Here is a 26,950-nt window from a genome sequence, read left to right on the forward strand (position 1 = left end):
TTCTTACAGTGACCTCGGGAAATGGATTGATCGCTTCTACACCTGCGCAGCCACTCCCTCCAACTGATACGTTTCCCATGCGCAGGGCGCTTTTCTACCTGGCGGTGCTCATTCTCAAGCCGGTCGAGATGTTGTTCAAGTTCCTCGTCCTCGGCGATGATGCGATTGCAGCGGAGACGTGATGGAAAGTATCCAGTCTTTGGAGCGCGCCCTGGAGGCCATCTAGATTGATTTGTTATGTAGAATACAAGTCAAATTAGCTTCATGATGGTGGTTGAGACATTGCAGGCGTCGATGTAAAGTTGATGTTCACCACCTGATCTCCCGGCAGCATGACCATCCCGCCGATCTCCACACCCCGCCCCGACCCACCACAACCCCACACCACCCAAACGTGCAGCGACGACACACCACGTCTCCAGCACTCCACGCGCAGTAATGCCTCTCCAACCCCTCCCAGACTGAACCTTTTGCCTCAGCAAAAACCTGCCACAAAACCACACCGACCAACCAACCTCCAACCACCTACCCAGCCAACAATGTCACCACCCGACACCCAGCAGCAACAACAACAACCCACGGCAACCGACCTCCGCGCCAGCCTCGCCCGCGACGGCTACGTGCTAATCCCCTCCCTCCTAACCCCCTCCGAGCTCAGCGCTCTCCGCAGTGCAACAGCGCGCACGACCGCGCTCGCGCGCTCAGGAAACTGGCCCTACATCCGGACGCTGCCGAAGCAATTCCCACCATGGCCATCCGACCCCTCAGCCGGGATCTGGGGCGTGCAGCACCTTTTGCACCCGTCCCTGCCCGACTCCACACTCTTCGCCCACAGCTATTTCAGCGACAGCATCATGGGGCCGTGCAAAGCGCTGCTGGAGTGCGGCGACGAGGACCTCGTGCTCGAGCTGTATAATCTGCTTGTGCGGCCGGACGCGGACTTTGCGCTGCGCTGGCACCGGGACGACATCAGCGAGGGGGCGGGCGCGGAGGAGGAGCTGGAGAGGTTGAACAGGCCCGCGTTTCATGCGCAGTGGAACCTTGCGCTGTTTGATGATGCGTCGTTGGTTGTGGTGCCGGGGTCGCATGCGCGGGCGCGGACGGAGGCCGAGAAGACCGCTGACCCGTTTGCGCAGGAGATTCCTGGAATGCGGGTCGTGCGGATGCAGGCTGGCGATTGCGTGTTTTATAATAATAATATTCTGCATCGCGGCGTGTATAAGGCGGATCGGGAGCGCATGACGCTGCATGGCAGCGTGGGTATGGTCAAGGGGAATAAAGAGCGCGCCAGGAATGTTTTGCAGCATGGTATTGGGGCGTGGATTGGGGACACGGACTTTAGTGGGCTGGATGACAAGTTGAGGAAGCGCGCTGAGGCTATGCGCGAAAGGGCAGTGCTGCTGGGAAGCGCTTCGGGAGATGTGGGGTATTTCTCGAAAGACGAATGAGAACGAGAGTATTGCTGTCGAGACTGCTGCTGCAGTATCTACGTTGGTTTAACTATCAAAATTTTCGAGGCCATTCGTAATTAGTGCCTCGCAGGGTGTATTTAAATCTCCATGCTCCTGAGCCAGCTCCAGCTCAATGTAATGGGTTCAGGCATGTACCTGATATCCCATTGGGTATGCGCGTTTCTAGCCGCTACTTACTCAAACCATGACAATCCAAGAAAAAGATTGTCGTTTTATTGTTTCGCACCATGCAAATGACCAAACGCCGTAATATCCCGAGATTTTGGCCCACTGATTTTGCTTAGCTTGTGAAGATTGGATGCATGGCGTAGACAGGGGCCTTCGACTCCTCGCCGTCGAAGAGAAGCAGGTTCTGAATGGGCTGTTCGCGTTTGCCCAGGACGTTGATAACGTCTTGAGCCAGCTGACCTCCCAAGAAGGCCGTCACGGGCGCCAGCTCGCTTCCCAGGTTCTGGAGGAATCTCCGCAAGAACTCGCTGGTCAGCGTCTCGATGGGGAGAGTGAGCTCCTTGTGCTTCTCAGTCGCCAGTGTGGTGAATAGTTGCAGGTCGGCAGGCTTGTTCACGTCGGGAATGTGGCCAGCCAGCTTCTCAAACTCCCACACCGCACGCATGCAAGTCAGCAGAGGTGTAACTTGACGCTGTCTCCGACGGTTGTTTTGGTAGTCGGGAGGTAGTGGTGAGGTGTTGGCAAGCAGGAGGGGAGAGTAGATCTCTCGCTTCGTCACCAACTCCACATCCTTGCCATTCTCCTTTTTATGCGAAACGGCGATGATAGACCTGGTTGCGGACTCCGGCTTCAGGACAGTAGCGACGTTGGACTTTACGCGCTCAATGACGTAGTCGTGCGCGATCAGGTCGGCGAAGACATAGCCGAAGAATCCATGAGCACCCGCTGCATAGAAAGGCCGGTTGGACAACCTAGTGGACGCGTCTATGGTGGAGAGAGTAGCGAAGTCGAGATCCGTGGCGATTGTGATATCGTAAGGTTGGTAGAATTCCGGGCCCTTCGAGCGGATGTCGGCAGTATCAACGTGGACAGCCACGCGCGGGTTGAGCCTCTGGATCTGGGGCGCGGCAGCCTGCGCGCGGTTCTTGCCTACGTCACCCTCTGCAATAAAGAACTGTGCGCCCAGGTCGTCTTCGGTGACGGTTTCGTGGTCGACGATGGTAAGAGAACCAATACCGGCGAGAACGAGGTTCTTTGCGACTTCGTTTGCGAGAGCCTTTATGGAGATGAGCAGGACGTTTGCCGTGCGTATCCTGTACCTCGATTAGTCTAGGTCAAACATGGTTCAAGAGATCATTCTCACCTCTCTTGGGCCTGGACGCCCCAGAGACGAATCTGCCTGTCATATAAGGCAATCTCATCTACGCGATAACGTTAATAACTGGGAAGAAGTAACGCGACACAGGGAGGGCGAGTGGTGCGAGGCGCGAAAACATGGCCAAGGGACCGACCCATGACGTACCAGCGCTGATGGTCTGAGCCTGGGCAATTGAAGCGACGACGTCGCCAGCCGGGTCTTCGGCCGGGACGGCGGCGGGAAGGGAGCCATTGGAGGCAGACAGGAGCGGGAGGGCAGTCATGTTTGGTAGATATTGTGAGAGCAGGTGATGGAAGTGCCTTGGAGCTGCAGCAGCTAGATGAGCCTTGGCGGCGGCGGCGGCGATCAGCAATCGATAGCTAGCGGGCCGGGTCGCCGAAACGACGTCCAGCCAGACCACTCCAGAGTGGGAGAGCAGTACATCCCCACTGTTTGACCATCCCCCATGTCTGCTTCTGCTTCGCCAGACTCGTAGCCCCTTCTCGCGCGTTTGACGTGGCCGCCTGCTGCTGTCCACGCCGCTTCGCCCGGCCCAGCTTCGGCTCCAGCGCATCGGCTCGATGACGCCGCGCCCTGTGCCGGTTCCCTTGTCTGTCACCATGTCTGGCAACTTTGATTTCCCTCCAGCCACCGGCTCCGCTCCTTCCTCCTCCAACGACGACAACTCGAACTCGACCCTGCCCGCCCGCCTCCAGCACATCCGTCAGGCCCTGCAACGCGAGCGAGAGCAGCAGCGCGCCACCAACGACCAAGAAGCCTCCGAACGCCGCATTCGCCTCTCCGATCCCCAACCTGCCTCCATGCCGCCCCGAAGGAGACTCCGCACCGCGCGAGGCTCGGCCGGGTCCTACGGCTTCTTGGGCGACCAAGCTAGTCGTCCCCACGAATCCGCACACACCCCGGACCCTCCGACTTCGGCAATCCGCGATAGGCCCCGCGCCGAGCCAGGCTCGAGACTCGGTGCTTTGTGGCGTGCACGCGAAAGGGACAGGGCGGAGAGCAACACCCCTCTGACCGAGTTGTCGGAACTAGAGCGAGCTGGAGAGAGATTGGCCGAGATAAGCGCCAGTATATCATCGTTGATAGGAACACCGCACAACATTCAGAACTCTGAATTACTGCGTCTGGGCTTTGGCGATCGTCGTGATGGTAGCGGCAGTCCGTCCCGTCGGAGCACAAAGCGCCGAAAGCTGGATCATGATAACACGCCCTCTGTACCGAGTTTCAGGTACGGGCACTTTGGTCAGGTGGTGTCTGGAAAGCTGAAGATGGAAATCGTCAGTTGCGACGGCGGTGAATACAACGACAGCACCGGAGACCTGCACCGGGTAGAGAACGCGCTCAAAAATGACGCCAGTGTCTACTGCACCAAGAAGTCACATTGCAATCTGGTCTTGCGGCATCAAGGGGGTACGACATTCTGCTTGGATAAAATCGTCATCAAGGCGCCCGAGAGAGGTTTCACGGCCCCGGTCCAGGAAGGCATGATCTTTGTCTCCATGGATAAGGATACGCTTCTCAAGGGGACTGAGCCCTACCAAATAAGTTACAGCAGCGAGTCTTCAGCTACATCACGTGCTTCAAGCACGTCCTCATCTTCGTCTCGCAGACCTGAGCGTATATCCTTACTCGAGAGCCTCCAAGACCCTGAAGTCCTTGCAGGGTCCTTGGCCCGCCGGCCACATTGGTTGATGGCTCAAGATCGCGTAGATCAGCAGATCCAAGAGGACCGACAAGCAAGATTTGCGCGGCTCCTACGTATGAGGCGTCGGATTGAGAGTGCGTACGCCGAGAACATCAGGGCACCGCAATCAAACCCGTTCGGAGACAACTGCGACTCCGAAACCAACGACCGCCCGTCCATGATCTCGCCCATGGCACCAGCTCCGCCTCCGTTTTATGTCACGCAAGAAGAGGACGATGACTCAAGTGATTCCGATCAGGAGCAGCCTAGCGCATCCATCATGGCCGACCGGCTGAGGCGGGACAGCCGGTGGCGTGGAGATACTGACGATGAAGATGAAGATGAAGCGCGCATGAACATTTTCTGGGAGCCACGGAGCCGGGCTATGGCGCCCGGCATCCTGCGGTCTGCGCGGCGGAGCACGCCCAGCAAGATTGAGCCAGAGGAATCGGCTGTCGCTGACGGAGACGTCTTGGCGCCGCATGCCCGCTTCTTCATGCAGAAGAGCAAGAGCAAGATCACCATCAGGTTCGATCCGCCTGTGTAAGTTTTTACTGTTGCCGCTGGGGGTTGCTAGTGCATCGATTGGGTGGCTGACTTTAGGTTGATGTAGCTCTGGCAAGTTCATCCTGCTTAAACTGTGGAGTCCGTCCAAGAACGGAAACATTGACGTGCAGCATGTTGCTGCGCACGGCTTCGCTGGCCCTCGCTACTTCCCTGCCTGTGAAATGCGCTAGGTCGGCGGCGGTATGGGAAGCGGGTCATGGTGCTATAGGCAGTGGTATCTTGCCTCCATTTTTGGCAGAATTTCATACTTGTGAAAGTTGGACTTTTCAAAAACTCGACACCAGAGGGGGTCATTTGTGGAGGAAAGGATGGAAACCATCCTTAGGGGCCTGGCATTGTTCGGGGAAGGAGTGGAGATGTAATGAATCGGCTGTTTATTTTTGGCACCCGCCTTACACGGTGAGGGTCAATAGCGGTTTCCGACCTCGGACCAGACGGTAATCATTACACTAGAGGTACTCAGGCAGTTCATGATCTCTCGTATCACGTGCTGTCACTCCACGATCAACGATCGCAGTCGCTCGTAGGGCTGAATTAAGCTCAGCGGCAGCGCAGGCGGTCAGACTCGGCAGAAAGCGATCGCGGCTCTAAATTTCCAGAGCTGCTTCCCCGACGCCGTCCACAGATACCCACGACAATGCTGGTCGAGTCGTTTGTCGCCGCAATTGGCACCGCGTCTGCGAAACCGAACACGTCCCAGACCAAGGATGTCGGCATCTTCCTCCACGAGCACCAGCCGACGCTGGCGCCGCGCGCGCTGTACAAGAAGAGTGCCGCGGCGCCGAACTGCGTCGCCGTGAGCCAGTCGCATATCTTTGCTGCGCAGGCCGACAAGGCGGTGGTGCACGTCTACAATAGGGAGAAGGGCGCGCAGGAAGCAACGGTCCCGTTTCCGGAGAAGGTCACCAGTCTGTGCCTTGCGCTCGACGACACGGTGCTTGTGCTGGGGACCGAGGGAGGACGAGTGTGTCTGTGGGAGGTACGATAGCCCTGCATACTACGCGGCCGAGGAAACTAGGCAGCTAACGCGAACCGCCAGATTGCGACGGGCAGGTCATTAACGGGCCCGCAAACGCACCTCCAGGCCATCACCGTCGTGGCCGTCGACCCGCCCTCGCAGTACATCCTCAGCGGCTCGGCCGACTCCAACATTCACGTGTGGTCGCTGCCGGCGCTGCTCTCCTTCACCGCGCCCACCAACCCCGCCCCGCTGCACACGCTCTCGAACCACCGCGCCGCCGTCACGGCCCTCGCCGTCGGGCACAGCTGCTCCGCCGCCAACATCGTCCTTTCTGCCTCCGCCGACAACACCGTCATCGCGTGGGACTACAAGGCCAACCAACTGCTCGCCACGTACCTGCTCGGCGACACGGCGCTGGCGCTGGCCCTCGACGCCGCCGACCGCCTCTTCTTCGCCACGTACGCCGACGGCAGCGTCCAAGCCATCGACTTCTACGCCGACGACTCCGCCGACGCCGAACCGCGCGCGGCGACGGACTCGCTGCGCGACATCGACACGTCGTACACGCCTCTGCAGCCGGCGCCGTCCACGCGCTGGCACGCGCCGAGCCAGGACCTCGGGGCGGCTCTCAGCGCGGCGCTCAGCTGGGACGGCAGCACGCTGCTGACGGGGCACGCGAGCGGCAAAGTGGCCGCGTGGTCGCCCGCCAGCAGCGCGCATTTCCGCAACACGGTGGCGACGTTGCCGGGCCCGGCCACGAACCTCGCCTTCCTGCCGCCGACCGGCTGGCCCGACGCCCCGGCGCCGCGCTTCAAGGTCCCGGCGGTGCTGAAGCCGCGCCAAGACCTCAAGACGCTGGTGGCCGGCGGCGAGGTCGCGAGCCCCGTGCCTAAGGGGTATGCGATCACGGCGCAGCTGTGCGGGAGCGCGGAGAAAGGTGCGCTGGGTAAGAGGAAGGGGAGGAACGGGACGCAGCGCAGTGCTAGCGCTTTCGACGACGCGCTGACGTGCGCGACGGGCTTCCCGCCCGGCATGCTCGAGGCGTCGCTCGCGGAGCTGACGAGCTTCGCCTCCTCGTACTCTTTTGCCCATGCCCCCTCTGGCACCACCACCAACGCACCACCAGCCTCGACCGCAGCAGCAGCAGACATGACGACCACCAGCGCAGACGTCATGGCGCTAGACTCTGCAGCCACTTCGGCCGCACCAGCAAGCGAGACCGAACCCGATCTAGAGCGCCAGAACCGCGAGCTCAAAGCGCAAGTGGCGGCGCTGCAGCGCGTGCAGGAAACGACGTTTGGGCAGCTGGCGGAGCTAAGGGAGGAGTGTAGGCGGTTGGGCGGGGGTGCGGGTGCGGGTGGGAGTGGTGTTGGTGAGGGGAATGGGGTGAAAGGGGGAAAGGGGGGTAAGGGGGGTAAGGGGGATGGGAAGGAGAAGGAGAAGGAGAAGAAGAGGAAGGAGCGCTTGAGTCGGGTTTTGGGGAGTGATGAGGATTGAGAGACGGGGGAGGGCATCTAGATCTAGTTCAGACGTGTGGATGGATGGATGGATGGATGCTTGCTTGCTTGGTACCTAGATAGGTAGGTAGGTAGGTAGGAGTGCATAAGTGGCGTTATTACGGCGGGCGGGCGGCGGGTTGGTTTACGTATGTATGTATGTAGGTATTCTATCTTAAAAAAGAGAGAGGGACACACACACACATGACGAGCCAATACAACATCTTCAACCTCCAGGCACCCAGCCAGAACGCTACCTACTCACGCTTCCGCGCCGCCGCCGCCGCCGCCGCCGCCGTGCGCCGTCTCCCACCTCCTCTACCAGTAAAAACAGCACCCCACAGCGTCCAAGCCACCCACGCCGCGCCCAGCAGCACCGCGCCCACCGTCCCGGCCTCGACCCACGCCGCGCGATCGAGATCGAGCACCGGGACGGGGACGTGCTGGACCAGGGTCGCATTGGCGTTGGCTTTTCCTTCGCCTACTCCAGCTCTACCACTGCCTTCGCCCACGCCACGTGTACCCACACCAAGTTTACCCACCCACCCCGCAGGCGGGACGTCATAGAACAGCGTGCGGCCCCCAAACAGGCCATCCCAGCCCAGATTCGCGCGGTCGAACGGACTCGCCGCCATCTTTGCGCCCTCGTCCGCGGCGCAAGCCCAGAAGACGACGGGCGCGGGAAGAGCCGCGGCGCGGATGCCCGAGACGTTGTGTGCGGGGGCTAGGTAGCGGAGGTGGAGGGGGACGGAGACGACGAGGTCATGCACGGCCTCTGCGTCAGCATCAGCGTGCGCAGCTTCGGAGGCCGGCGTCGTGGAGTCATAGTAGTCGTGCGCCGGGGCCGGGGGCGCGAGCTCCAGCAGCGCGGCGCTGCCCCATTGCGGGACGACCCAGTCGGGGGCCTCGAGGTCGGTTGCGCCGGCGAAGGCGTGCAGGCGCTTGAGGTTTTGCGAGGCTAGGAAGAGCGGGTCTGAGAACTGGTGTTTGTCGAGGAAGAGGGCGGAGGGGAGGGTGAGGTGGGCGTGGAGGGCGCAGGAGGCGGTGGGGAGGGGCGGCGCGAGAGCCGCGGCGGACGGGAAGCGCAGTTCGAGGGTTGGGTGGAGGCCGGTGGGGTGGGCGAAGGAGGTTTCGAATGTGAGCGGGTGCGGGAGCGGGTGGTGCCGTGACGGGAAGGAGAACATGGCTGGTTTGGCTTTGGTGTCTTCGCCTATGACGGTGAGGAAGCCGGCTAGTGAGAGCTCTTCCGCTTCGAGTGGCTTTTCGTTGTTGAGGATCCCGACTTCGATTTTCTCGGACTTGGTGCCCAGCGTGATTTCGGAGGTCCACTGGCCGTCTGGGTTGGGGCCTTGGGCCCAGAATGCGTTGACGATTAGGGCGTGCGAGATGGTGTCGTAGTCGATGTCGAGGTACTGGGCGGAGCGTAGTGATGCGGCTTGGTCCTGGCAGGCTGGGTCGGAGGAACTACATAGCGCTTGCTGGATGTAGGTGATTAAGTTGTCGAGGTTCGGCAGGAGATGGTAGTACTGAGATGCGGCGGACGAGGAGAAGCGCTCGGATAAGACGGGGAGGCCGATGAACGACTCCTGCGTGGAGAATAAGGATTGGATTGCGGAGCTTGAGGAGTGGCGAAATATACCTTTGGCGAAGCACACTTGAGGTCATCATCAAAGAGTTTCTTGAGCAGAGGACAGAGGCCATCTGGCTGCTGGCCCTTGCGGGGCGAGAAGAAAGCATGCAAGCCGGGAGAGACGCGGGAGGTAAAGGGAGGGGTAGCAGTGTACGGCTCAGACGAGGCCCAGCGGAGATGCAGCTCGTGACATTGCTTCAGGACAGTGCGGATCTGGGCTACATCAGCACGGGGTGGTCGAATGGATCATGGATGAAAGCGGCAAAGCACCTCCTGCGGGAGCTCGGCCAAGCCTAGGGTCAGACGGTGCTCCTTTGCGGCCTTTATGGGCTTGATTTGCAGCGAGTCCTTGCGCACAGTGAGGCCGGCTGGATCGAAGGCCGGCTCGCCAGGGTGGAGGAGGTAAGTTATGCGCTGCTTCATGGCTGGCCGGGGATGTTGTCAGGGCGTCGACGTTGAGCCGAGGCGAGGCGGGAGCTTGGGCCTTGTCTAGGTACGTTTCGCTGCCGCCTACTGGAGCTCCCTCAATCCTTCCTCTTTCTCTTTCTCAACCCACTCGCCACCGTGGCCTCTTATATCTGCCCTAGCCCATGGTCGCCGTCTTCTCCGTCCCTTATATCTGACACCGCATCCCCTCCAACATGCGCCTTTCGACCAGCCTCTGTCCGGCACTGCTGGCCACGCTGGCCGTCGCCGCTCCAGCCAGCAGACCCAGCAACAGCATCCTCCTCTCCAACGTGAAAACCCTCACGCTGCGGCATGGCCTAAAAACCAGCGCGCGCCGCGTCTCGCCCATCCCCCAAGTACCTACCCATCCTCTCCGTCCCGCCACCACCACCAACCTAGCAGCTAACTCCCGCTCCCACCAGCTCACCTGCATAGGCGGCGACGCCTCCGGCCTCTACACCGTCGACGTAATGCGCTGCAAAAACGCCGGCGCCGACTACGACCCCGAAGACATCCAGTGGACCTGCACCGCCTCGCTGCCACCAGAGTTCAAGCTCGGCTCCACCGACGTCATTTGCGAAGGCTACGACGGCCCGGACGACCCCTACATCCTCAAAGGCAGCTGCGGCGTCGAGTACCGCCTCAGCCTCACAGAAAAGGGCATCGAGAAGTACGGGCACCGGCGGGGCCACCACAATGGCAGTGAAGGCGACGACCCCGTCAGCCCCGCCGTCGCCGCCGTCTTCTGGCTCCTCTTCGTCGCCGTCCTGCTCTACATGCTCTTCAAAGCATGCATCGTCGGCGGCGGGCGCGCCCGCGACCCCACGACGTGGACCGGGCCGCGAGGCGGAGGGCCCGGCGGCGGCGGCGGCGGCGGCGGCGGAGGCGGGCCCTACACCGACTCCCCCGACGACCCGCCCCCGCCCTACATGCCCACGGACGACGACGACAATAACGCTGCCAAGCCCCCCGGCTACGGCACCGATGCCGGCGGCCGCTGGAAGCCCGGCTTCTGGTCGGGTGCGGGCGCCGGCGGCGCAGCGGGGTATGCGGCGGGGCGGGCGCACGGCGCGTGGAATAACCGCAACAACAACAACGGCTCCTCGTTTGCGGGCCCGAGTAATAGCCGCGGCGGCTCGTGGGGGAGTAGCTCGTCGGGCGGGAGTGGCGGGTTTGGGGGCGGGGGTGGCAGCAGTCCGGCGCCTAGTTCTTCGCGGTATGAAGGCACGGGGTTTGGGGGCACGAAGAGGCGGTAGTGCTGGGGTGGGCGTGGGGCGTGGGGTGTGGTAGGCGGGGCGAAGTGGCGGGGAAGTGATACCCTGGGCGGAATCTGATGATGCTGGATTGGATTGTGTTGAGTTGGGTTGGCGTGTTGGGGTTTGGGGTTTGCACAGGCTATGCATTCCGCTCTCAAAACTATACTTTTCGTCGCGGATTCTTATAACCAATTCCATACCTGCTTGGCTAAAAGCCGTACGTATGTATGTACCTATGTACCTACGCAAACACGCAAAGAGCTGCTGCGCTGCGCGCCGGTGCGCTGTACCTATCTCTATCTCTCTGCCGTGCTACCACCACGACGCCCCCCTCCGCACAAATAGATAGCAGCGCAGCGCACGCAAACCCACCGCTGAACGACCCAAAGCAAAGTAAAGAAACCAAAAAACCAGAAACCCTACCCACCCATCTCCACGCCCACGCACTGCACTACAAACACAACCTCTCCGCAACCACAACCTCCATTTCCCTTGCCTCCGCAAGCGCCTTTTCTCTCTTCTGCTTGGCTACAGCTGCTGTTTCTGCAGCAGCAGCAGCAGCAGACTCCGTCTCTGAGGTCTTCTCTTCTGGAAACACTGCCCCGTCGCTGATGGAGAGGAGGCATTTTGCTGAGGTGGTTGGGGAGGTGGGTGCGAGTGGGTGTGTGGTTTCTGCTTCTGCGTCTGCGTCTGTGGTTGTGGTTGTGGTAGAAGCAGAGCCCCTGCGCGTAGCGAAGGGGTCGGTGAACGCGGTCTTTGATGTCGGCGTTGTTGTGATCGTGGTGGTCGTGGTCGTGGTAGTGGAAGTAAAGATGTCGAGCTTGTGGTTATGAGAGGGGAGAACAGGCGTAGCAGGAGACGTGGAGCTGAAGCGCCAGAAGCGCAGCCACGACGCCGCGGTGGCGCGGCACTGGAAGCTTAGGACGGAGCACGCCTTGCTTGCGAGAGTGGAGACGGAGTTCGCGCGCGTGTATGCTGCTGCTGCTGCTGCTGCTGCTGCTGCTGCACCAGCACCGCTCCCACCACCATAATGTTTCCCACCTCCATAACGGCTTCCGCTGGCATGACGGCTCCGCGGCCAGAACAAACAGCGGCACAAGCACGTGCTGCGCAGCCTGCGCGCCCACGCACGATACATGGCCATGGCGTCGTCGCCGAGCCCGAAAAACGCAAACAGCGCGTACCCCAGCGCGACCGTGATCCAGTATTCGGCGAGCACGACGCCGTCGCTGGCCACCAGCAGCGTGACGTTCCAGTCGGGGCCGTGCACGCGCGTCCAGCTGTAGGACCCAAAGTCGCGGCCCGTCATGTTGACGTACAGCATGTAAGCCTGGTAGGGGAGGATGCCGGCCATGAAGAAGGCGCAGATGATGAAGAGGCGGAGGAAGCGCGAGGGCGTCGTGTTCGAGGCGGCGAGCATGCGCGAGAACTCTTTGCGGTAGCGGAACGTGCGGTAGAGGATTAGTGCTGCCGGGGTGGTTAGTTAGAGAAAAGAAGTAGGGGGTGCGGTTGGGTAGAGGACTTGGGAGGGATTGAGGGCGCGGCACTTACTGGCGTAGAGGGCTGCGGTCAAGCCGATTATGAGGGGTGGCGTGGGCATGAGGAGAACCCCGAGCCAGCTGCTGTCGAAGGACGCGACGCACCCGACGATGCCATAGACGTAGTAGCGGATGTTCTGCACCACGTAGTAGACGCCCGTCATGACGGTGGGGAGGCCAAAACACCAAAACACGTCGACGGCAGCGCGGCGCATGCGGCGAGCCCGCGAGGGCGCCACGATGACGTCGTCAGTGTCCAGGACCCGGGCGAGGCCTTGCATGATGCAGAGGACGCAGCCAGCGCAGCTCACGAAGGTGAAGATCAGGATGTGCACTTGGACGTCGCAGAAGCCGGCACCTCTCCACCAGTTTTCCAGGTCGTCGGTGGGCCAGATGAGCGAGTTGATGAAGATCATGAGGTTCTGGATTATGAGCCAGCAGACTAGAGTCGTTGCCGCGAGGTTGCGGTGCCGGAAGTGCCAGAGCGCGGGTGGAATTTGCACAATTACGGAGAGGCCGGATAGGAAGGTAAGGACGATGGCCTGGGTGTAGTACGGGTACTCGACGGGGTCTGCCATCTTGATAGTGTCGTAATGAAGCAGATTTTGGAGTGGAAAGCTCAGTAACGGATGCTCCAAGAGCCAAGGAGTAGCTTTCAAGCTGCGTAGCTCTGGGGCCACGAGCCAAAGCTTAGGTGCCAAAGAAAAGATTCGAGATTGAAAGACGATCAAAAAAGAAGAGACGACAAAGAGAGAGCTTTGAGGTAGGAGAAACAGGAGAGGACATGACGGGAAGGAAGTTTGTAGACATGATGCTCAATAATTCAGTTCTAGTCTTATTGAGGGCTCAATGAGACGGAGAAGGGGAGGAAATACTCACGGACGCCGAATAAGCATCTCCGGCAGGGACTAGATGAACTTCAGTGTCAGTTTCAGTGTGCTTGATGCAGGAGTTGGGTTCGCGGGCGTTCTGGTGCTTGAAACTACAGAGGACCGTTTTTGGGTGTCAATAAGGAAGGCGGGCACGTGAGACGCGGCTACCTAGCGAGGGATAGAGAGAAAACCTATGTCAGTACGGATCCGGAGCACTTTGCACATGTATAAGTGGCATGAGGACGACAGCTGGCAGCAGGGGAGCTGATACAGTAGTGTGGAGTGTGGAGGAAGGATGTGCAGGGATTCGCGTCCGACGCGCCGATGATGACATGCCAGAGGAGTGGCCGGGCGACGGCGTTCATTCTAGCACCAGCAGCACGCCGGCCATGCTCGCTCGCCCTCTTCGTCTCATCTCTCGCTGTAGCCATTGCTATTGCTGTCGTCGCCGCCCGCCGACATGAGCTCGACCGCCGTTGACACTGCGCCTGCCGTCGCGCGACACGATAACAGCAGCACAACGTCGTCTCTTCCCCGCCAGCGCCTACCCGTCAGATCGCAGACATGGGAGCCCTCTCAGCAGCAGCAGCCGGTGCGCCGCAGCTCCATCTTCTCCGACTTCTCCTTTGACGACACCAAGCGCTCTGTGCGCTCTTCCACCGACAACCTGCGCGACATGGACATTGAGCCCACCAACTGGCACTCGGTGCCGCTGGCCTTTGCCATTCTGCCCGCCGTTGCCGGCATCTTCTTCAACAATGGCAACGCCGTTGTCACCGACATGCTGCTACTGGGCCTGGCTACAATGCTGCTCAATTGGTGTATCAGGAAGCCATGGTACGTCATACAAGCTGCATGCCGGCCTGGAACTGTTGTTGTTGACTTTTACGCAGGGAATGGTACAATTCACTTCAGGTCCCTACGTCTGCTGAGCCGCCTCCGCCAGTTGGACTGGATTTTTCAGGCACCATACCAGAAGAGGAGGCTGAGGGCGAGGAGGCACTGGGAAAACCCGCTGCCGCCGATGCACAGACCGCGCGGGAGGAGTTCAATGACGAAGAGCAACAACCCGGCGTGCCTGACCACCCGCCAGAGTATCCCCGCGCTCTCTCCGAGCTCCGTCAAGACGAGCAACTTGCCTTGGCGTGTTGCTTCTTAGCGCCAATCGCAGGCGCCTATCTCCTCCACGCCATCCGTGGTGTCCTATCACGTCCTACCGAAGGCCTTGTTTCTAACTACAATCTTTCTATTTTCCTGCTTGCGGCTGAGATGCGGCCCGTGTCCCATCTTTTCAACATGCAAATTGCTCGAGCAAAACATCTACAACGCGTCGTAACCGAGTACTCCCGCCCTGAAAGCGGCAAACTTAATTCAGAAATCGTCCAAGATCTCCAAACTCGCATTAGTGAGCTAGAAGCCCACATTGCCAATGCTGCTAGCACGAGCGCCTCCGGCAAAAACGACAAAGTCAATAATGCTTCTCCCGCTGAGGTAGCCAATACGGTCCGCCAGTCGTTTCAGCCGCAGCTCGACGCGCTCACTCGTGCCGTTCGCCGCTATGAAAAACGCGTCACGACACAGACGATGGTGACAGAGGGCCGTTTACAAGGTCTTGAGAGTAGGTTGAACGACGCATTCACTCTGGCTGCAGCTGCAGCTCAAAACAAACAGCAAAAATCCAGCGTTGTAGCATTACTGCTGGATGCGATTAGTACATTGTTTATGCTTCCATTGCAGGCAGTGTGGATAACATTTGTGTATCCGTTCAACGTAATTATGGGTGGGTTTGGAGGCATGAAGGTTTGGCTCTTTGGTCCGGACAGGAAGCCAGAGAGAAAAGGGAAATCCAGGGCGAAGGGGTCGTACGGGCATGCGAGCTCAGGTGGTTATAAATCACCACCCGGCAGCGCAAAGAGATCGTAGCGACGCTATGACCAAGCCTGGCAACAAAATGTAGGAAAGGCGCCATGTGTAAAAATATTATTTCAAAAAGCACCTGGACCGGTGCTTCTCAACGGTAAAATGCAACGAATGCTGGTTGCTGGGTGGGGACGTTGTACACGCACGAGGCAAGGCGCTCAGATGCTTCAGAGGCACCCGAAGGCTCCAGGGCCTCCAGACGCACCAGGTACGCTGGATTTGAACAAGCATCACGACGTTGGAAGTTGTCGGACAACTGCCCGGTTTGCGCAGCTGCGAGCTCCAAGGTCGAACGTATGCCCTGGAGCGCCGAATGCACAGATGCATCACGGATGCTTCGGAGGCGCGCCTCAAGGAGCACGGAGGGCACGGGAGCGCCTGGGATGCGCCGGAGGCACAGAGAGGCACGGAGGCAAGACTCGCTACGTTTGATGTTGTCTTTTCACCGAATTGCCGCTTTCGTCTAGGTGCATATTGAGGGCGAGCCGATCAGGGAATGGTGCTTGCTCGTCATACCCCTGCTGACTTGGTGCTTCCAAGGCCATGAACAGCTTCGGAGGTAGTTGAATTACTACGTATTTGGTCTCAGATATTGCTAAGATGATTCCTGTAAGGCTATCAGTTTTTCTAGTGACTGTAGTGTTGATACGAATACGAATATACATGTTGGTCGACGGCTCTTGGGCTTCCACGACTGCGCCCTGGCGCCCGAACGCGACCAAATGACCACGCCTCGTCTCCGCATCAAAGACACAGCCTGCCGTCGCATCCGTCAGTGATGACCTCCTCGCTTTGCGCCACTAGACACGCGTCCGTGGCTGGCGTTGGAAGGTTGCGTAGGCTGTGCGGCGTCATAATTAGCCACACCGCGTCTCTGTACTCGTAATACTAGAAAGACAACACGGTAGCACGGCTGCTCTTGCAAGACTGACCTCTCTGCAACACTCACCATGGCAGACAACAAAGCACAACCTTATGAGGAATACTATCAGCCGCAAGTCTCAACTGAGTTTGAGGACGTACCGCCGCCGCCGTACGACGAGCAGCAGTCCGTGCAACAGACTCCCGCGAGCGCTTACCTCCCACCTCTACCTCCCCGGCGCATAGCCAACAACTTTGGCGACGATGACCCCTCCAACCCAATCCACTACGCGCGCGATCCGCACAAGCTGATCGCTTACCTTGTGCCTTTCCCGAAGCCGAAGCTCAAAGATGTCCCGCCCGAGAAGATACCCGACCGCTTCCTTATCTACACGCCTCCACCGCCGCCCTTAGTTAAGCCGGCAGAAGGGGAGAAGGAAGAGAGGTTGCACAAAGTCCAGCGAAAATGGCAGGAGGAAGTGCGAGAAGCAAAGAACTACTCGGGCGAAGCAGTTAGCTGGAAAGGCTTCAAGAGCAGGGCGACACGCGGCATCAACTGGGCGATATCGCAGACTACCAGCGCGAACTTGGACTTCGTCAACCGGCTTAGCGGAGACGTCGGGAAAGCAGAGAAAGACAAGCATGCCGACGACGGCGTTCAAGAGGATGCGACGACGAAGAAGACGGTCGGCATCAACGAGATGATCCTCGTGTACCCGCTCTCCATGTCCGGCGACCCCGCCAGCATGCGCGTCGAGTTCGTCAACAGCATGCTGCGCACCAAGTCCAAGGCGCAGCGTGACGCGGTACTAGCCACAGGGCTGCTCCCCGTCACCTTCGCCATCGACATCCTCGCCACGCTCGTGTGGCCCTTTGGCGGTCTCGTCGAGATCGACGCCGTCTGGGCTTACAGCAGCATCCGCGGAGCCAAGATCGCGCGCGGCACGACCAAGCGGCTCGCCAGCTCCGGCGACGGCGACGGCGCTCACGTCAAGGACAGCGATGCCCAGATCCATCTCGACTTCAAGGCGTCGCCGCGCCTGGAGATTCTGCGCAAATACCTCGCTTCCGTATGCCATAGACGCAACTCAGGCCTGTTCCCGGTTGCGGGACCCTCGCCCACGGAGACGGAGGTGCTGGAGGCCATTGGATGGAGTCCCAGACAGACAGGTGGAGAGTCGAGGAACTGGGAGGATGAGCTTTGGGAGGTTGCAGAGGTCAAGGAGGATTTCAAGGCTGTCATGACTAAGGGCTCGAGGGAGTGGGATAAGTGGTGCAGGGCTTTTGAGAAGGATCCGGAGAAGGCGCTGAAGAGGTAGAATTTTACGTATGTCAATGTGAGTTCGAAATACAGCAGCACAATGGCACGATGGCTGATGCTCGATCTGTAGCTTGGTGCTATGGTCAACGGGAGATCTAGGACGGGCCGAACAAGCGAAGGCGATAAAAAGTCTGGCACCCTGGCACTTCTGGTCTCACGTCGGTGGCATGTTTGGTTGGACCTACACAGTAGTTTCTCCGTAGGAGTACTATTGCTCGGACCGGTCTACGTTCCTAAGGCGACCAGAAAAATCATGCCACCACGCATGTCGAGCGACAAGTCGGTAGACGGCTCCGCCTTCACAGCAGCTTCTGCGGTTTCTCCACGGAAACAAATGCTTGACCCGGCCAAGCCACCGCATCCGGCCATGGTCCGCAGCGCTGATAGGCCGGGCGTGCAAACAAGCATTGAGTGCCGAAAGCTATGGCTTCTGATAAGCTAGATTAACCATGCAAGACGATATGTCCGCGGGGTCTGGCCACCACTTTTCGCGCTTTTTATCCTTACCCCACTTTCGCTCGAGAAGAGCTTCTTAAGCTTTTCATTCCCTCGCCTCGGTGCGCTGCTGTAGTCTCGAGTGTCAGTCAGTCAATCAATTCCTCACCATGCACTTCTCTGCTGCCACCACCGCCGCGACGCTGCTCGCTTCGGCGCTGCCCGTCTCCACCGCGGCCGAGACCGTGCTGGGCGCATACATCTTCCACCGGCACGGCGACCGGACGCCCAAGGCACTGAAGCCGGCCAACCTGACCGACCTGGGCTACGCGCAGGTGCACTCGAGCGGGCAGTACTGGCGCAACCGCTACGTCGCCTCGGACGCCGACTACAAGATCAGCGGCCTCAACACGGACATTGTCAAGCAGGCGCAGATCACGGCCGTCGCGCCCGACGACGATGTCCTCCAAAACTCGGCCTTGGGCTTCTTGCAGGGCTTGTACCCGCCTGTCGGCAGCTCCCTGTCCTCGCAGACCCTGCGCAACGGATCCAATGTCACGGCCCCGCTCAACGGCTACCAGCTGATCCCCGTCGGCAAGACGAGCACTGGCAGCGGCAGCGAGGATGCTTCCTGGCTCCAGGATACCTCGGCGTGCCAGAAGGCCGAGACCAGCTCCAACAACTACTTCAAGTCTGCGGAGTACCAGAGCCTGCTCGACAGCACCAAGGACTTCTACCAGACGCTGATGCCCGTCGTCAATGGCACGTTTGACTCGGACTACGTCAGCTTCAAGAACGCCTATGTCGGTAAGCAGGCATATTTCTCCCAAAACCAACAATTTCCATGCATGTACTAACCGCAACAATCAGTCTGGGACCTGATTAACGTCGCCGAGATCCACAACACGACCATCAACTCCTCGGACATCCTCACCAACGCCACCCTAACCCAAGTGCGCACGCTCGCGGACACGCACGAATGGGGCCTGGCCTACAACAGCAGCGACACGATCCGGGGGATGGCGGGCATGCAACTGGCCGGCGAGATCCTTTCGGGGCTGAACACGACGATCGCGGGCCGGGGCGCCAGCAAGCTAAACGTGCAATTCGGGTCCTACGGCACCTTCATGTCGTTCTTCGGGCTGATGGGCCTGCAAGACACGAACGCGGACTTCTACGGCGTGGCCGACTACGCCAGCGCCATGAGCTTCGAGCTGTACACCAACAGCAGCGGCGCGGACGGCTCGGCCTTCCCGTCCAGCGAAGAGGACATCTACGTCCGCTTCTTGTTCCACAACGGCACGGCTAGCGCCGCCAGCCCCGCCGTCCAGTACCCCATCTTCGGCAAGAGCGACGGCCTCTCTTGGCCCGCGTTCAACAAGGAAATGAACAAGTTCGCCGTCAGCTCCACCGACAAGTGGTGCGAGGTCTGCGGCAACACGGCCGGGTCCTGCGCCGCCACGGCGTCAGGGAGCTCGGCGTCCGCCCAGGCTAAGAAGTCTGACAACGGCATCTCGAGGCCTGTCGCTGGTGTTATTGGCGCTATGGTCACCCTGGCTGTCATCTTGGGTCTTGAGGCCTTGTTCATGCTGCTCGGTGGGTTCAGGCTCGCGAAGAAGGGATCGAAGTCGGCGGCTGGTGTGCCCGGCGAGAGTGTGGAGCCTAAGACTGCGGCTTAAGTGTAAAAGAGGAGGTTTTGAGGTTGATGTTACTTGCTTATGGCTGGGTTTTTATGGGTACCAGTGGTTGGGGTAACGCTTACGTGATATGAAATAATATGTCCTTACTACGAGTATGTTTTTCTGAATTCTTTAGTTTGTGCAAGTGCTGTTTCTTCTATGGTCGTGCAGGCTTGAGCTTCTGTGTTGCGTTTGGTTTGCTTGCTGTGATACTGTCATGGGCGGTTTGTCCTTTGCGCGTGCTGCGCTGGACGTGTTAGGGCAGAGAGCACGGCGCTGCACCACTGGATAATGAGCAATCACGAGAAGCAAAGGTTCAGTTAGCTGGGTCATGAAGTGTTTCAATTTGTTTCTCTCGGACGTCAGACTATCAAGGGGTTGTGTTTGTCCCAATTCATACTCTCGTCTGTTGTCTCCGACCAAAGAAGCTCCAATCTTTCAAGTGTGCCAACCCCATGTTTTCAATTTGTGCTTTGATGACGCTTCTGACCCGTTTCCTGCTAGACCTGTGCTTGCAAACCAGTCATGTCAAAGAGGAGGCCCTTCTCTCGTGGACAATGCCGCCTGCTGAGTGAAGGATATTACATGATGAGGACATTGGCCCCGGGGTAGAGCTGGGCCAGCCTACTCACCGTTGCCGCGCGATCCAGAGGCGGGTTGTTGCGCTTCTCGTACACAGTGGGCAGGACCAAGCGATGGCACTGGGCACAGTACTGGTGGAGCTTCTCATCGCGGGCCTGAGCACCACAGGCGCAATCCTTGACCTACAACGATCCGTCAGCATCAGTTCTGGATAAAATCGCGTTATAATGCACCCTAGATCACGTACCCAAACCTTCTCCAGAGGCTGGAATCCTCCTCAACTCTGTCCCTCGAGCGCCCTCATCTTGCTGAAGTCCGCGCCCTTCCTGACCTTGTTCTTCACGCAAATCTTGCAGATGTTTCTTAACTTGAAGTAGCGGCATCCACATTGGCCAACCTTCACCGGCGACCGGCATACCTCGCAGGCTACCTTGTTCATAATATCGCTGTGGCGGATGGTGCCGGTGACTGGTTTTCCGTTGAAGATGAGCCCGTCCTGTGCTTGAAAGTGGAATCCCTCGACGTCATCATCATCACTGAACTTGCACTCCTGAAGTTGTTCGAGATAGGTTAGCTACGTTGTCGATACTAGACAAGATGCTTCACTTACCTTGCAGACCTTGAAGCCACAAAGCTCGCACAGTTTATTGGATTGCGTTTGACATCCAAGGTGGCCCAGGTTGGCAACATTGTGAGCACCGACTATGTCAAGCATGCCAGTGACGGTCAATTTCCACTTCACTCCTTCGCCATCGCATGTCGTCTTGAGCATGAGGTTACGGGCAGATGTGGGCTTGGCCATGACGTTCATCCAGTTTTGCTTCGAGGAGCGTGCGAGGGCATAAAGCTCCTTTGAAGTGAGCTCAGGCACAATGATCTCAAGCACCGGGTAGTGCTTTGTGATGTCGGACAAGGTGAGTTTCGGCTTAGGTGTCTCCATGGTGTCGTAGTGATCCGCTTGCAAGCGGAGGGAGTGGTGATTGTTGTTTGGGAGAGAAGGTGTTGAGAAGGGAACTGTCTTTATGTAGGCTACCGGCGCAGGCAAACTAGCGTGCAAGTTACTGTTTTCACACACTATGTTAACGTCTTTCACGCGACGCTAAAGCACCAAACAATCAAGCAAACGGAGAACGACAAAGGATGGCGCTATCTCTCACTGTTATGAAGTCCGCCAATCGGGAATATTGGAGGTTACTGTCTATGGTTAACATTAACATAGGGTAGAAAGTAAGTCGTATCCTTTTGTCGAACACCCACAAAATGGCCAGCCCTCATTCCGGTGTTTCGCAACAAGGACTTATGTAGTAGTCGAGTGCAGGGTTGACTGAACGCGCCTGCTTGACACCTTTCAGATGCAAAACACCACGGCGCAGGTCAATAGCTCGCCCTCACAGCCCATGATTACGAACCCACACTGCAGTAGCATTGGGTAGTGGGCAGGCATGGGAACCAAAAACAAGGACAGATCGATCACGGAGTGTTCCATCTGCATTCTCGGCCGTTAGAATGCCTAGATAGTTTAAGTTTTATCCCTCTTTCATGTCCCGTCCACTTTCGAAAAAACCAAACTGTCTCCTGGGTTGTGCCATTTCAGTGCCCTCGGTTCGTATCCTGGTTATTCCGCCTCCGAGAGCCAAATGCTCTTGCCTTATACCGCTTCCAAGCCTTGTTCCGTATTCCTTGCCCATTCTACTTCTGAGAGACCAATGTGTCTTCTGTGTTGTGGTAGAGCAAATAGCAATGCCCTTGTTCCGTAACCCAAGATGATTCCGTCTCCGTGTAGGCAAATGCCTTCCTGTCTTGTGCCAGTTCCAAACCCTCGTCTTTTTCTGTGTGAGAACTGTCTAGTTTGTTTGTCTCTGGACTTGATTATCACATGTGAAGCGATCGCAAGCTTTCCGTGACGCTAGTGACAGGTCTAACTCGACGTTCGATGCCACCAGCGTTACGAGCTGGTTCGTAGTGCATACGCTCCCAGTACAAACTGGCTGTCCACCGCGGAGCATTGCATTTCAGACAATACTGATGGAGATATTCGTCGTCATGGAGCTGGGCACTAAACTGGGCACCACAGACGCAATCTCTTACCTGCACCAGGTTTGGTGTTAGTGTAGTTCATAGCCATGTGCTTGGTGTAGCAGGCCATTGTGAACGCCAATCCACTTACCCAGATCTTCTCATCAGGCAGATATCGCTTGTACCTTCGCCTCCACTCCCGGTCCTGGTCCGCCCGCAGATTGACGACGTCGTCAATGCGATTTCTAATCTCGGTCTTGACGCATGGCATGCAAACATGCATGCCCTTGAAAAAGAGACAGTGGCATTCGGCTGTTTGGCTCTCGAACGCTGGTGCGCATTTCATGCAAAGGGCGATCATATTATCAGAGACGTCGCTGTAATGGATAACACCGGTAAGAGGTTCTCCGTTGAAGACGAGACCGTCCGATTCCATAAAGCGAAAACCTAACCGCTCTTTACCGTGATCGAACACGCAGTTCTAAGTGGAGTCGGTTCATGTTAACAATGATTCCGAGGTCGAATGTCAATGATCCGCTTACCTTGCATGTCTTGAACCCACAGCGCTCGCAAAGTTCTCCATCATGCTTTTGACACTCGCGGCTAGAGGGCCTTTTTAATACTGCTAACCACTTTTCACCTTCACCACAGCACATTGACATGTGCATAAGGCTGCGGGCGGACGTAGCATTGGCCATAATGTTCAGCCAATTCTTCTTTGACGAACGAGCGAGAGAGTAGAGATCCCTTGAAGTGAGGTTCGGCACCAGACTGCGGAGTAGCGGATATCGGCCAGTAAGGTCGGCCAAGTTGGGTCTAGATCCGAATTCAGGTTCTTCCATGGTGTCGCAGTGCTCAAGTCGAGACCCGGCGAAGTAGGTAGTGTCGGGATCAAGAAGACTTGAAGTTGGTCGAGCTTTCGGGAATATGTGGGAGACTGGAGGAGCAGAAGAAATGGGAGAGCTTAAGTAGGCGGTTTGCACAAGACAATTGTCGGGTTGGAAGGGCCATCAGTAACTTCCACTCGTAGCAAACGGAACTGAACCGAAAACAATAGACACGCGCTCCATGTCTTTCACCGCCAGAAAGCGTACCAATCATAGATCGAAAGCAAGACAAGGCAGGTAGGCTTGATATCTATTCACTGGTTGCGTGCTCCATCTCATGGAAGGTTGGTCACACCGGGGAACTCGATAACCTACCTAGCCAGATGGGTGAAAGAGTGAGTACACATAGAGTAATATACATTAAGCAAAGCTAGCTATATCGTCCCACCGATCTAAAATCCAAGCAAGCATCCTCCTCTTCTTTCAGGGAGGAATTAACAAAGCAGCAAAGCAACGATACCCAACCAATCTAAAACTAAAACCTACCATTCACAAACAAACAACAGCAACGCGACCAACAACCAAATAATTAAACAAGCAAGAAAGCAACCAAGCAAGCAACAAAGCAAGCGCATGTATACCATCGAAGAAGAAGACTAAAACTACTGTATGCGGGTATCCCAAATCTAGCACCCACCGCCGAAGCGCCAATGAAGCGAAACGAAACGAAGCCAACCCAAGCGAAGCCAAGCCATCCCAAGCCATCCCAAGCCATTCATCCATCCCATACAATCATACAGCAAGCATCCCCAGCAAACCCAAACTGAAAGCTTCTCAACCACCTCTTCACCCCCTACCTACATAACGACGCACCTCTCGTCCCTGCCCTGCCCCCCCATTCCCCCAGGCCCATGACTCGCCCTCCGTCCCGGCCCCGCACCAATCCTCCCCCCACCCCTCCCAGTAGCAGCGCCCACCGACCCGGCCGCAGGCCTAGCCGGCAGCGCCGGCAGCCCTTGCGCGCCCTGCGGGCCCTGGCCCTGCGCCACCACAGGCGAGAACTGGCTTGCCGGGTGGCCTTCAGGCGGGTTATAGGCCGGCCTCTGCGCCGCCTGCTCATACGTGGGCGGAGGCGGCTCGTCCCCCGCGTTTGCGGGCCGATGCGTCGTGTTTGCCGCCGCGGCAGCAACGGCCGCGTTGTTTCTCCTTGGCGGGATGGCGGGAGGTAGGCTCTGCGAGCTGGTGCGGTTGCCGCGCCCGCCGTGGGATTCTTGCGCAATGAACGTTTGCGAGAGTTCGTTTTCGCGGCGGCGGCGGTCCTCTTGCTCGCGCCGGGCGCGGTCCTCCTCCTCTTCTTGCAGCTGCAGCGCTAGCGCTAGGTCCGCGTCTTCTTGCTCCGTGTTGCCAGTCGTGGGGCTGGAGATAGTGCCGGTGCGCTGGGGGCTGGTGATGCCGGCGGGGGATTGGAAGGCACCGGGGCCGCTGCTTTGGCGCTGGTTGCGTTGCGGCACGGTTTGCCAGCCTTGGTTGTTGTCGAGGTCGAGGAGGCTGCGGATCGGTGGGTCGGCGATGTTGCGGATCTGCGCGTCGGATGCGCCGCCCGTGACGTCGGCGTGGTGGCTGACGGGGCGGAAGTCGCCGGAGAAGAGCTCACTGTTGCGGCCAGTCACGTCGACGAGGCTTTCCCAGACGATTTCTTCGTGGCTGGAGTAGCCTGCATCAGTGACCAGGGTGAGGATTCTCTGAGATTGCGGCTCCTTGTAGATCGTAGAGAAGTGGTCGTTGCGGAAAAGGATGGCGAACTCTCCAGATTTCAGGTTGTTCTTCGTGGTGTTGAGCCCGAAGTCCGTCAACTGCGTCGGCCAACGCTGGAGGAACTCTTTGATGACCTGCAAGTCTTCATAGAGGTCCTGCTCCTGCTGCGTGAGGCCGGAGGTTGACAACTTCCCCTCCAGCTCCTCTTCGTGGAACTGAATGTTCTGCGCATCTTCGTACGTCTTAGCCGACCTTTCGAAGGCGGCATAAGCACGAGACTCTGACGGCGGCATCCAGCCATGGATAAGAGGGACGTTGAATGTGCTATACAGACGCATCTCGCGAGTCTCCTCAAACCCTCCAGGTTTCGCAGGCGAGCCCGGTACAGAAGTGTCGTGCTGAGCGACGAATTTGGGGTTGACATTCATGCCGGTATGCAGGGCCAGCAGAAAAGCATACAGGTCACCAACATCGGGCAACTCTTGGGCGGCTCCGCCACGGCGTCCGGACATCAATTCGTCGAAGACCGCATCGAGGAGAAGACCCAGGCTAACCTGCTCCCGGGTTCGAAGCGTCTCGACGAGGACGGACTGGTCTTTGGCGCGCGTGGACAAAACAAGCGCATTGACCAAAGCCAGAAGTGGACACGGTCCATTTGCGTTCTGCGTGAGAATGGGCGCCTCACGCAAGGTGTCTGTGCGCGAATCGAACCACCGAATGTGCTTGATTTGGTAGTTCTCCTTCCTCTGCCGTTGCTGCCGAGTACGTGGCGTTTCAGTTCGGGGTGGACTGATGACTTCAGACCTAACAGCGTCCAGATCGGTCTGAGCGCGTGGTGGCTTGGGTGGTGCTTGATCTCCATCCAACGACCTCCTGGGAGGTAGTTCGGGAGCTTGTGCTTCAGGTGCAGGCGATTCCTTGACAGGTGCGGTTTGCGCCCGGATTGGCAGGGCTTGCTCTAACACTGGAGTAGCCTGTTCTGGCACTGGCGGAGTAGGTTTCTGTTCTGGCACAATTTGCTCCTCCTTTTGCGCTGCTTGTGCCGCCTGCGCAGCAGCCTGTTCCCCCTTGTACCACTCCTCTTCCGCGCGGCGCTCCGCCTCTTCCCGGGCAGCGCGTTCGTACGCTTCCGCCGCTTCCCGTTCTCTCCGTTCCCTTTCACTCTTCTCCCAGGCTTGCTGCTCCTGCCACGTCCTAGACTCGTTCGTAGAGTCGCCAATATCAGACGGCAGGCCATGGCTTCTTGAAGTCAGAGCATCTAGCGAAGAGATGTCCATACCAGGGTTCCAGATGCTAGAAGCGGACGAAAGCGGGCGCTCCGTCGTTTCGCCAGAGGGCGCGTTGTTCCCAGCTGGTTGCGCAGGCGGAGCTCGCAAAGGCGGAGCTTGGGGCGAAGCTGGTGCATCATCTTTCAAAGACAGCTTTGATACCTGCTCAACGGGCGTGGTGTTGTCTAGTGGCATTTCAATCGGCTCTTGCGCGGCCGAGCCATACGTCGGGACCGAGGCGGGGTTGTTGCTCCATATAGCGTTTGTATCTTCACCGCCAAAATTGCTTTGTCCGGTAGACTGCATCTTGAGGTACGGGTTGTTCGAGAGCAATGGCGACTGGGCGGGAGGCTCGGGCGATTGCGGCGAGTCGGACGACGTGATTATAGTCGGCGCCCGCTTTCCGCCAGGCGGACCGACGCGGAGGGTGGGTGGTAGGCTAGTCTCATCCGTCTTGCCCGCTGGCTGCATCCCGCGGCCAGGCTGCAACGAGTTTGGCAGCACATCTTTCGCTTCCTCTTTCTCTTCGTCGTCGAAATGGGACCAGTCTGAGCTCGAGGCGTTGGAGTTGCTGCGCGAACGACTTGCTTCCTCGTGTGTGACGACGTCGAAAGTCGGTGAGGTGCTTGGCGGGGGAAAGTTGGGCGGTTGTGCCTCGTCGGGACTGACGGGATATGGCGGGTTGTAGACAGCCTGCGACAGTGGCTTTGGGACAAGTTCCGGCTTACGCACCATGGTCGTAGGCGCAGCGAGTGGTGAAGGTACGAAGCGCGGTGAGGGTATCTTAATGTGAGAGAAGGTGTGGCGGGAAGGATGTCGGAATATCGGGATGTCGAGGGAGTGACAGGACGTCGGAGAGCGAGATTACGCAGGTACAAGACAGAGAGACAGAGAACAGAGAGAGTGTGTGTGGCTGGCTACCTATGTAGTGTAGCTAACGGACGAGTAGTTATCTGGAGGGATGACGCTCCGGGTGGCTGAGCGGCTTGGCACGGGCGATCAAGGAGACATGGGTCGGAGGCAAGAAGAGTGGCTT

General features: G+C 58.4%; 13 protein-coding genes across 13 annotated transcripts; 7 read left to right on the top strand and 6 right to left on the bottom strand.

The window, feature by feature from the left end:
* Positions 1-385: 385 nt before the first annotated feature.
* On the top strand, positions 386-1,557 carry K452DRAFT_286415 (uncharacterized protein). Its single transcript, XM_033540288.1, has one exon. It carries the CDS (start codon positions 540-542, stop codon positions 1,446-1,448), a length of 909 nt encoding a protein of 302 aa, XP_033398497.1. The 5' UTR covers positions 386-539; the 3' UTR covers positions 1,449-1,557.
* Positions 1,558-1,752: 195 nt separating this feature from the next.
* On the bottom strand, positions 1,753-3,061 carry K452DRAFT_225717 (uncharacterized protein; the record flags this gene model as incomplete). The annotated part of the gene is made up of 3 exons (XM_033536773.1): positions 1,753-2,734; positions 2,785-2,842; positions 2,944-3,061. The coding sequence occupies 3 exons, from the start codon at positions 3,059-3,061 to the stop codon at positions 1,753-1,755; spliced, it is 1,158 nt and encodes a 385-aa protein (XP_033398498.1).
* Positions 3,062-3,222: 161 nt separating this feature from the next.
* On the top strand, positions 3,223-5,515 carry K452DRAFT_357872 (uncharacterized protein). Its single transcript, XM_033546149.1, has 2 exons — positions 3,223-5,026; positions 5,097-5,515. The coding sequence occupies exons 1-2, from the start codon at positions 3,360-3,362 to the stop codon at positions 5,218-5,220; spliced, it is 1,791 nt and encodes a 596-aa protein (XP_033398499.1). The 5' UTR covers positions 3,223-3,359; the 3' UTR covers positions 5,221-5,515.
* A 167-nt stretch (positions 5,516-5,682) lies between these two features.
* Positions 5,683-7,645, top strand: K452DRAFT_269245 (uncharacterized protein). Its single transcript, XM_033538930.1, has 2 exons — positions 5,683-6,029; positions 6,090-7,645. The coding sequence occupies exons 1-2, from the start codon at positions 5,688-5,690 to the stop codon at positions 7,506-7,508; spliced, it is 1,761 nt and encodes a 586-aa protein (XP_033398500.1). The 5' UTR covers positions 5,683-5,687; the 3' UTR covers positions 7,509-7,645.
* A 118-nt stretch (positions 7,646-7,763) lies between these two features.
* On the bottom strand, positions 7,764-9,584 carry K452DRAFT_357874 (uncharacterized protein; the record flags this gene model as incomplete). Its single annotated transcript, XM_033546150.1, has 3 exons — positions 9,408-9,584; positions 9,147-9,350; positions 7,764-9,093 (listed from the first exon to the last, which is right to left on the bottom strand). Exons 1-3 carry the CDS (start codon positions 9,558-9,560, stop codon positions 7,765-7,767), a joined length of 1,686 nt encoding a protein of 561 aa, XP_033398501.1. The 5' UTR covers positions 9,561-9,584.
* Positions 9,585-9,702: 118 nt separating this feature from the next.
* Positions 9,703-11,278, top strand: K452DRAFT_317709 (uncharacterized protein). The gene is made up of 2 exons (XM_033544093.1): positions 9,703-9,940; positions 10,007-11,278. Exons 1-2 carry the CDS (start codon positions 9,779-9,781, stop codon positions 10,838-10,840), a joined length of 996 nt encoding a protein of 331 aa, XP_033398502.1. The 5' UTR covers positions 9,703-9,778; the 3' UTR covers positions 10,841-11,278.
* Positions 11,279-11,966: 688 nt separating this feature from the next.
* K452DRAFT_225951 (uncharacterized protein) lies at positions 11,967-12,956 on the bottom strand (the record flags this gene model as incomplete). The annotated part of the gene is made up of 2 exons (XM_033536791.1): positions 11,967-12,307; positions 12,392-12,956. Coding segments are annotated over 2 exons (906 nt in total), but the record flags the coding sequence as incomplete, so codon positions are not given.
* A 676-nt stretch (positions 12,957-13,632) lies between these two features.
* Positions 13,633-15,173, top strand: K452DRAFT_269252 (uncharacterized protein; the record flags this gene model as incomplete). Its single annotated transcript, XM_033538931.1, has 2 exons — positions 13,633-14,087; positions 14,144-15,173. Exons 1-2 carry the CDS (start codon positions 13,711-13,713, stop codon positions 15,171-15,173), a joined length of 1,407 nt encoding a protein of 468 aa, XP_033398504.1. The 5' UTR covers positions 13,633-13,710.
* Positions 15,174-16,081: 908 nt separating this feature from the next.
* Positions 16,082-17,410, top strand: K452DRAFT_286422 (uncharacterized protein). Its single transcript, XM_033540289.1, has one exon. It carries the CDS (start codon positions 16,121-16,123, stop codon positions 17,348-17,350), a length of 1,230 nt encoding a protein of 409 aa, XP_033398505.1. The 5' UTR covers positions 16,082-16,120; the 3' UTR covers positions 17,351-17,410.
* A 513-nt stretch (positions 17,411-17,923) lies between these two features.
* Positions 17,924-19,910, top strand: K452DRAFT_286423 (uncharacterized protein). Its single transcript, XM_033540290.1, has 2 exons — positions 17,924-18,594; positions 18,658-19,910. Exons 1-2 carry the CDS (start codon positions 17,958-17,960, stop codon positions 19,464-19,466), a joined length of 1,446 nt encoding a protein of 481 aa, XP_033398506.1. The 5' UTR covers positions 17,924-17,957; the 3' UTR covers positions 19,467-19,910.
* A 137-nt stretch (positions 19,911-20,047) lies between these two features.
* On the bottom strand, positions 20,048-20,988 carry K452DRAFT_297328 (uncharacterized protein; the record flags this gene model as incomplete). Its single annotated transcript, XM_033542012.1, has 3 exons — positions 20,048-20,230; positions 20,467-20,598; positions 20,659-20,988. The coding sequence occupies 3 exons, from the start codon at positions 20,986-20,988 to the stop codon at positions 20,048-20,050; spliced, it is 645 nt and encodes a 214-aa protein (XP_033398507.1).
* A 932-nt stretch (positions 20,989-21,920) lies between these two features.
* On the bottom strand, positions 21,921-22,906 carry K452DRAFT_297329 (uncharacterized protein; the record flags this gene model as incomplete). Its single annotated transcript, XM_033542013.1, has 3 exons — positions 21,921-22,136; positions 22,216-22,545; positions 22,607-22,906. The coding sequence occupies 3 exons, from the start codon at positions 22,904-22,906 to the stop codon at positions 21,921-21,923; spliced, it is 846 nt and encodes a 281-aa protein (XP_033398508.1).
* Positions 22,907-23,295: 389 nt separating this feature from the next.
* Positions 23,296-26,857, bottom strand: K452DRAFT_286424 (uncharacterized protein). The gene has a single exon (XM_033540291.1). The coding sequence runs from the start codon at positions 26,647-26,649 to the stop codon at positions 23,749-23,751; it is 2,901 nt and encodes a 966-aa protein (XP_033398509.1). The 5' UTR covers positions 26,650-26,857; the 3' UTR covers positions 23,296-23,748.
* Positions 26,858-26,950: the final 93 nt, after the last annotated feature.

This window comes from Aplosporella prunicola (genome assembly GCF_010093885.1).
Source record: "Aplosporella prunicola CBS 121167 unplaced genomic scaffold K452scaffold_10, whole genome shotgun sequence".
Taxonomy (NCBI): Eukaryota; Fungi; Ascomycota; class Dothideomycetes; order Botryosphaeriales; family Aplosporellaceae; genus Aplosporella; species Aplosporella prunicola.

Bases quoted from the DNA above. Each gene is read 5' to 3' on its own strand.
- K452DRAFT_286415 (XM_033540288.1), top strand. From the start codon at position 540: ATGTCACCACCCGACACCCAGCAGCAACAACAACAACCCACGGCAACC.
- K452DRAFT_357872 (XM_033546149.1), top strand. From the start codon at position 3,360: ATGACGCCGCGCCCTGTGCCGGTTCCCTTGTCTGTCACCATGTCTGGC. The intron at 5,027-5,096 runs GTAAGTTTTTAC...AGGTTGATGTAG, and splicing joins ATCAGGTTCGATCCGCCTGT to CTCTGGCAAGTTCATCCTGC.
- K452DRAFT_269245 (XM_033538930.1), top strand. From the start codon at position 5,688: ATGCTGGTCGAGTCGTTTGTCGCCGCAATTGGCACCGCGTCTGCGAAA. The intron at 6,030-6,089 runs GTACGATAGCCC...GCGAACCGCCAG, and splicing joins GACGAGTGTGTCTGTGGGAG to ATTGCGACGGGCAGGTCATT.
- K452DRAFT_317709 (XM_033544093.1), top strand. From the start codon at position 9,779: ATGCGCCTTTCGACCAGCCTCTGTCCGGCACTGCTGGCCACGCTGGCC. The intron at 9,941-10,006 runs GTACCTACCCAT...CGCTCCCACCAG, and splicing joins GCGTCTCGCCCATCCCCCAA to CTCACCTGCATAGGCGGCGA.
- K452DRAFT_286422 (XM_033540289.1), top strand. From the start codon at position 16,121: ATGGCAGACAACAAAGCACAACCTTATGAGGAATACTATCAGCCGCAA.
- K452DRAFT_286423 (XM_033540290.1), top strand. From the start codon at position 17,958: ATGCACTTCTCTGCTGCCACCACCGCCGCGACGCTGCTCGCTTCGGCG. The intron at 18,595-18,657 runs GTAAGCAGGCAT...CGCAACAATCAG, and splicing joins CTTCAAGAACGCCTATGTCG to TCTGGGACCTGATTAACGTC.
- K452DRAFT_286424 (XM_033540291.1), bottom strand. From the start codon at position 26,649: ATGGTGCGTAAGCCGGAACTTGTCCCAAAGCCACTGTCGCAGGCTGTC.